Genomic DNA, 8,631 nt, shown 5'->3' with positions numbered 1-8,631 from the left:
TCACTGTTGTAGTAACAAACAATACCAAAAAAAGGTCCTCCTTGCTGTTTCTTTTGCATTGGAATGATCAGGCTTATTTTATCTACTGAAAACTGTAACAAGCCACCTTGAGGCAACGACGACGGCAACGGCAACGAAAACGTCACCCGAAAATATATCTTTATTTCATTTGTGCTACTTCGCGATTATTTCAACTCGCTCAACTTTTACAAAAATGGCAAACTATCCAGGAACCAAACTGGTAGGAATGGCGTGCAAAGAAAATGAGAAATTCACCGTCGTCGTGCGTTCACGTTCTTCACGAAGCTTCACATGTGGTCATTCACGTTGTTGTTTTGCAGAGGACGGCAAAGAAATGTACCAAAATGCGAAACGCACGTGCAGAGCGATTGTTTTTGTTCATTTAACCTACTGTTTTGCGGCGTTGTCGTTGCCGTCGACCTGTGCAGATAAATATTGTTACACAACAGTTGTGTAATTGACCTGAGCCTACTAGATGGATGCACACACACCCGTGTCAAAAACAAATTTTTTAATTGTGTTTATCTTTATCAACTTTTAGCTAATTATGCTGGACCGCAAGTAGCGAAAGTTAATCGAGGCGGGCAGTGGAAGACAAAAAGAAATATACAATATATTGAAGAGACATAAACTAAACTAAAAGAAATAAAGCAGTATAATATACTATTAAAGAGATCGAAAGTAACGCATCGGGGTAGCACTAATCTGCGGAACTGCAGCCGCAGAACCGCGGAACCTGCGGAACCCGCAGAACCTAGAGAAATATCTAGTTTTTTTTAATTGCAACTTACATACCAGGTATAAGGTTACAACTGATTTCATTGCTGTGTATAGACCCGGATTTTTTTACATGATTCGACCAAGAGAAAATGAGATTTTCTCCTGATACGACAGTATGATTCGACGGTCATGATTCGACTGAGAGGCTACCAAACTCATCGATGAACTCGCAAAATCATGAAGGTTCTGCACGAAGACTTGAGGTGGCGGGTGATTTATCACCAATAATGTGTACGGGAGCTCGATAAAGGAAACAGCCAATGTTCTTTTTACGAGTACCGCATTTGTTTCAAAAATCCGTACATTGTATCGGCAACGTGGCGAGGTGAACCGAAAGAGAAGAAAAGGACGGCAAAGAATCCTGTCTTGTAAGCTCGTGTTTGTTTTGTTTAATTATGTTTGGTTTCTAGCCTGCGTAGCAGTCGTTTCCGTTTCCTTCAAGCCAAGCGGGGTAAGCGCGCGAGGGCATTGGGCAAAAAGGAGCAAAAAAAGTAGGAGCGCCCCTCCTCCGCTCCTACTTTTTTGCTCCTTTTTGCCCAATGCCCTCCCGCGTTTGCCCCCACTTGGCTTGAAGGAAACGGAAACGACTGCTACGCAGACCATTTGGTTTCTTGAACAATATCTTACGCGGTCATTCAGATTGTTAGAAGCGTAAGCACTGGGGTCGAGAATGCCCAGCGCTCACGCCGAGTTCGCGCATGCTTTTTGCGTTTTTCCGCTCTGAACAATACATGTGGGCCTCATCCTCGTTCCCAGCAATTAAAAAAAAAAACGTTGGGGCTCTGGGGACGAGAATGATGTGGGTCCCTGCGGTGTTGGACACGGTTTGCAAAGCATATTGGGCCTCTGCGTTCCAAACGGAAGTGGTGTTGGAGCTGAAGGATCGTGAAGATGGCGGGCAGTTGCCTTACTCTCTGTTTGTTGCTATGTATTGTGAGGATTTCTTTCAGCCAAGCCGACTACTCAATGAATGGCACTGTGTATTACACTGGAGGGTAAGTTTTCTTGCTCTGCTGTAATAGGTAATTGCAAGGGTCACAGTCACGAGACGTCCAGCTTGCAAAAACCAAAACGAACTCGTGACTTCACAATTTTTTTGTGTTCTGTATGTTTCTTTTAGTTGCAGAAACTTACCTTTCATTTATGAGGAAGCACGAGCAAGCACTAATATAATGTTTGGATTCTTTAGAAAAGATATGCCGGTACTCAACCATATTATATTATTGGGTAAACAAGTTATTTATCAAAGCCGACATCTTAATATAAAACCTTCCCTTTCACTTCTTAAGACGAAACTAAAAAATGCCTTTCAGTTACATTTTTTCATAGCTAAGCAAAATAACGCCATAGATATTCATAATGCGAAATGGAAAGCAATGCTTTCTTTCAGTTCATGCCTCTAATTCGGTAGTAAAAACTGTGTTATGTGTAGAGTACTGCATTGTCAGTATTACGTAACCCGTATTGTAAGTAATGTAAATCATTGTATTTTCTCTTTTTGCTAGTAAGGTGAATATCGGAATTATGAGTAGAGTCTTTGGATTGTTATTAGCGTATGTAACCTGTATTACTATTATTATATGTGGAGTAAGGTAAAATAAAAAAAAATCAAAAAAAAAAACAACAACAAACAAACAAACAAACAAGTTAATACACTAAAAAAACATCCTTTTTTTTTCGGGGACTGGTTTTTATGATCTTTTCTGCCCCATCTGCCTCCACAAAGAGACCAAGGTCATGCGATACACAACGGCTTACTTCACTTTCTGAGTTAACCCGCCCTAACAGTGATCAGCATCAAATTTCTCCTTGCAATATCAATGCTTACTCAACCCCTGAGGTCATGATATGATCACCCGGGGTGAATTTTCTTGATATTTTAACAACTTCTCCCCAGTACTTTTATAAGAAAGTATGGGGACAAGATAATTTGATAACAACAAGAATTTGTTCTTTGATATTAGGGGTTAAAAAGTTAAATATCAAACCTTACTATAATAATAATAATAATAATAATAATAATAATAATAATAATAATAATAATAATAATAATAATAATAATAATAATAATAATCATAATAATAATAATAATAATTCAGTCCCTCCCTGGTACTCAAGTTCAGTGCCCAAACCAGTCTTTGAGTCATCTGAGGCATTAGCGTTTTGGGATAAGATAGGAGAATTTGTTCTTTGATATTAGAGGTAAAAGAGTTAAATGTTGAACCTCACTATTAAAATAATAATAATAATAATAATAATAATAATAATAATAATAATAATGATAATAATAATAATTTTTTTAAATAATAATGAGAACTCTTTATTAACATATTTCAAGGGAATTGCTATTCACAAGTTAAAAGTAGAAAAAAGAACTATTAAAAAACTATTTACAATTTATTTCGATGAAAAAGCCGATTTTTTTTAAAGGTACTATGCTATTCTTATTAAAAAAAATCAAATCATATGTACAAAGTTAAAAATCTTAAAAAAAGGGAATAAAAACCAACATCAAATGGAAGGCTACCAAGAAAAATAATAATAATAATAATAATAATAATAATAATAATAATAATAATAATAATAATAATAATAATAATAATAATAGTAATAATAATGATAATTCAGTCCCTCCCTGGTACTCAAGTTCAGTGCCCAAACCAGTCTATGAGTCATCTGAGGCATTAACCTTTTGGGATAAGATAGGAGAATTTGTTCTTTGATATTAGAGGTTAAAGAGTTAAATGTTGAACCTCACTATTAAAATAATAATAATAATAATAATAATAACAATAATAATAATAACAATGATAATAATTTTAATACTTATATTGTGCATGCTCCATAGGGAGATGCTTGCGTGCGCATTACAAACTCTATTTTTACAACCCTTTAAGTAATTACTAATTAATAATAATGGTATAAAAATGCTTATTACAATATGTTAAACAGAATTAATAAAAAAGTAACAATAGATGTATGATAGTTATAACAGTAATAATAATGATAATAATAATAATAATAATAATAATAATAATAATAATAATAATAATAATAATAATTTTTTATAATTTAAAATATTTTATTAGTAGAAAAACAAAGAACAAATGTGTGGTTCCAGAAAATATCCATACCCCCACCACGGAGGGAATTTCACATAGGACCCCCCCACCCCCCAGGATTTTCCATTTTCGAGGTATTTTCTTAACTCCCCCACCCCTTCGGAAATTCCTCAAATACAGAATACACCCCCACCCCCCTCTGGAAAAGTTTTATTTCAAAAGAATGCCTCAAAAATCAGTTTGATGTGAACATTTCAGAAATATCAAGAACTGCCTACACGAGGAGAAAATATGCGTTATCGAACAGCGCGCGCGCTGTTCAATTTCACCGGTAGAGTTTGCCAAAAAGCTCTTGATACTGAAATAATTGTTGTGTTTTATATTTACCTGTGGTCATTGACATCAAACTTTACCATTAGCTTCGCTGAAGATTTTAAATCTAAATTGTTGGAATAAGTCCGGCAATGCAAAAATGTGTTTTTCATTTAATTTGCATATATGTCATGTTTACGTTCCTATGCAAATTTCAGGAGATCAAAAAGATTATCGCTTTAGTTCTACTCAATTGATGATTTTTCTCCTGGTAATTCAGTCTAGTTATTTTAGTCAATAGTTTTCCTATTGAATCGGAAACGCATGGACAAAATAAGCATTAGCAGGGCATGGAGACAAATAGAGCTTTCAGATCGTCACTTGAAACCGCAGACGAAATGGAGCCGCAAAACGAAATTAGCATGTTCACGTTCTTATGCAAATTTTGTATGAGATCAATAACGCATTAAAAGAATGTTGAATTGGCTCTATTTTGTTGAATTTTGGCATGGAAATTAAGTTCATAGTTTTGGACTTTAAGTTAACTCTACACAGCATACAAAAATAACAAACAAATATTTCAATGCTTTATGTAAAATTGTGGCTTTCACTTTATAGCCATACAAAATTTTCCCTTTTAAACATTGATACAAATTCAATTGTTGCCAGTAAACAATATTTTCTACGCAAGAAAGTTTCACAAACAACAGTTTTATAATAACTGAGTCACGCAACGCAGACATAGATTTCTTGTCTCAGTTGGAGTAATTCGCTTACAAAGGCTTTTCGGAGAAGGGAAACATGTTTTTAATGTAACAAGGGTTTCGTTAAAACAGTTAAACAAAGTTATGTCTTCAAGAAAGATCTACGAAGTTGCAAAGTTGGTAAGTTACAATTTTGAACATTTATGTCTGACATGAACGATAAGTTGACCCTCTGGAAACTTATCCAACCATTCACCCCTCCTCCCCTCTGGAATTTCCTGGGCCATTGACCCCCCCACCCCTCTGGAATTTCCAATTCCCTCCGTGGTGGGGGTATGGATATTTTCTGGAACCACACAATACAGAAAGGTGATAAAAAAAGAAAAATAAAGAAAAACACTTCATAATTCTGCATTTCATGCTAAGAATATCCATACATTGTCAAAAACTTTTTGAAGACGTCGATCGATCAATAATATATACAAAGTTAAAAATCTTCAAAAAAATAAAAACGAACAACAAATGGAAGGCTACCAAGAAAAATAATAATAATAATAATAATAATAATAATAATAATAATAATAATAATAATAATAATGACGTACACTAACAACTAGTGCTAGCAATTACATTATGTTGTCATATTATACCAGGAGGTGCAAATCGGGATTAGGGTTGAATTGCTCGGGAAAATAAGTATGTCTTGAGCTACTTTTTGAAAACTGCCAGTGTGGCAGTGTTACATATGCAGACATGTTTACAGTATTTACTCAAGCTAACTACCTTGAGTAAATGTGTTCCTATTTTGATAGGTGATAAATTTAGTTGGATCAATTTTTTTTGGTGGGAAGAGGGGAGTGATGATGGTGGTGGTGGGGGGTGGGGGTGTAGCTTAGAAAATGAATACCATTGCAAAGATTTCATTCAATACTTTAGCAAAGATGCCAACCTTTGGAGCCTGGAAATCTAAAATGCCATCTACCTTCCTAATCATGAAACCATCCCTCTTCACCATAGTTAGTAGAGGTATTTACCAACCAATGACCCAAATCAGGAGCTCATATGGGCTCCTGCCCAAATCAATCCCGTTTCAAACTTTATGTTACATCTGAAGAATTATATATCTTCAAGGGATAATATAATTTCTAGCAATACATATTTTTTTTGTTTACCTTGAACATTGCTTGCCAACCTTGTTCCATGCATCACTTAGCATAAAACATGTCTGGACTCCCATCAATTTTGGGAACTTTAAATGATGCAAGAAATTAAAAGTGCCAAAAAGTGTGCATTTAAAAAGAGTGAGTTAATTAATCAGTGAAATCTACTTCATTCTATGTTTTATATCATTTCAGTTGTCAGTAGTACTTTGTAGGGGTAGAATAATTAAGTTGTTGTTGTTGTTGTGAAATGAAGTTGAACGCATTGGCATCATGCTTTATACTGCTGTGTTTGCTTGATGAAAAATCTACCAACCAGAAGAATGGCTTTATATAATTGGACAAGAACCTCTGTCAGTTAATATATGTAGTTTTTGTTTTTGTCTTTCGACAGACAGTTTCACTTAGATTTTGGAATCCTGGACAAACACAATGGTGTGGCTTATGGGATTTACGATGACTCTTTATACACCACTGGGTATGAGAATGTAAAGGCTGATTTATTAGGCATTAGTTTTAATTGTTTCACTTCATAATTTCATTTCCTGCAAGTGATGCCTGACATAGGGCTCCTACATTACTTCTTCTACAGTAGAAAAATATATCATTGTGACATTTGGCATTCATTAGCACATAGAGTAATGGATAAATAATTATTAGAGATGTATAGCCAGAAATTCTATTAATAAATAAATCTAGCTAAAGAATTCTTTTTGTCATGTGACTGAGTGACATACACCACGTCAAGTCACATGACATAAATTAACCTCTCACTTGCTTGAAAAAGATCCTGTGAAGGAATCAAAAGCTTGTATAATGCTTTTATTTTTTAGATCCTGAAAGCTTTTGTTTTTCAATCTTCAAATAACAGGGTCGCAAAGCAATATTCATTTTTTCAAACTCTGGTATTCATATTATTCAAAAGAAATCAGCAGTTGGAATGTGACTTTTCTTCACACTTTGCAGATGGGGTAAGCTGGATATTGTGTCAGGTGCTGGGCCGAAGAAATACAGTGATCAAACTATCATGTATGCTGCTGGATATTTGGAGGGTGCCCTGACGGCCAAGTAAGATTCCATAAAAAATGCTTGAACTACCTAGTACATAATTATGTACCCCATATACCTGTTTATCTATAGATATACAAATGTTGTTTGTAATTTTTAAAACCAATTTAAATGCTTCCATCCCATTAAAAACTTTTCCTGAAGGTCTTAAAAGTGAAATTTATGTCCAGGGTTATATGGTTAAAGAAATGCTTACTAATTATAGATCAACATTTTTAAATAGTTGTTTATAAGAATAATTTAATTGCTATATATTTTATTTGCCTGTTGACTTGCCTAAGTTTGCAAGCAAATGGATCGGATTAGGGGTAAAGTTTCTTCCTTGAGTTTGATATATATTATACATACGTTTAGATAATTATGTCATTTAATGTGTTTTTACTCTTAGCTGGTGCAAAAAGAAGGTTGTATTTCACAGGGCACAAATCCTGTGACATTAATTTTGTAGCTACTTTAGTTTGATCAGGTAGTTTGCTCAAAACATGTTCCAAAATTGTGTGTTTTTCTTTGGCAGGAGGATTAATCAAAACTATATGAACATCTATGACATATTCTTCAGCAAAGCGTCAGAAACATTGGTGGAAAAAGTCAAAAAGTGGTTTGACAGCCAGGTTAGCATAATTAAATCAAATGCTTGTCTACAACTCATTTAAGCCCCACTTATGTTATTGATGGTTTTCATTGGTTAGGAAAAATGGATGAGAAGTAAAATTAGTAGTGGATCAAATAGCAGCTCACTCTGGACACAGATGGGTAACATTGTTGCTCAATATGATGGTATGTAATTGTCTCTTCTACATACACTCAATTACAAAAACATTGACACCTAAAAAGCATAAACCGTGAACGATGAGACCCAATGGGTTTTTGGGTAGTGTTTTAAACAATAACCTCATTTCCATAATCAATTAATTTACCATTCTCATTCTTTGCAATAAAAAATACAGTGCTGACTTAATTCTTCCGAATATGAATAATTTTCTATCAAATATTGCTTAAGCTCATTGCCTGTTTTGAACTTAGGCAAATGGCGAATTGTATATCAATCAAATTGGCTGTTGTTGACCAACTTGGACACTTTATGGAAAGCTTGGACAGTTTCCATCGTTCACCACGTGCAACTAATTTTGGTTATCAACCGTCACACGAGAATAGAAAAATAATATGCAAATAAATTTAGTACACTTATACCCATAAAGGCCATTGGGTCTCATCGTTCACGGTTACATACATACATACATACATACATACATACATACATACATACATACATACATACATACATACATACATACATACATACATACATACATACATACATACATACATACATACATACATACATACATACATACATACATACATACATACATACATACATACATACATACATACATACATACATACATACATACATACATACATACATACATACATACATACATACATACATACATACATACATACATACATACATACATACATACATACATACATACATACATACATACATACATACATACA

General features: G+C 34.2%; 1 protein-coding gene across 2 annotated transcripts in view; it reads left to right on the top strand.

Annotated features, from left to right (window-relative positions):
* The first annotated feature begins 1,647 nt into the window (after positions 1-1,647).
* Positions 1,648-8,631, top strand: part of LOC146454602 (lysosomal leucine aminopeptidase-like) — a 66,885-nt gene continuing 59,901 nt past the window's right edge. For both annotated transcript variants that reach the window (XR_014859226.1, XM_085095270.1), the window contains exons 1-5: positions 1,648-1,796; positions 6,434-6,517; positions 7,006-7,107; positions 7,622-7,718; positions 7,797-7,884. Coding sequence is in view for 1 of the 2 variants with exons in the window: in XM_085095270.1 (XP_084951396.1) it covers positions 1,693-1,796; positions 6,434-6,517; positions 7,006-7,107; positions 7,622-7,718; positions 7,797-7,884 (475 nt within the window). In the remaining variant the exon portion in view is untranslated. The remainder of the gene's footprint in view (positions 1,797-6,433; positions 6,518-7,005; positions 7,108-7,621; positions 7,719-7,796; positions 7,885-8,631) is intronic.

Source organism: Pavona decussata, unplaced genomic scaffold (genome assembly GCF_977016875.1).
Source record: "Pavona decussata unplaced genomic scaffold, jaPavDecu1.1 SCAFFOLD_300, whole genome shotgun sequence".
NCBI lineage: Eukaryota > Metazoa > Cnidaria > Anthozoa > Scleractinia > Agariciidae > Pavona > Pavona decussata.
The sequence above is the reverse complement of the archived record's forward strand: the minus strand, read 5'-3'. Positions and strand labels throughout refer to the sequence as shown.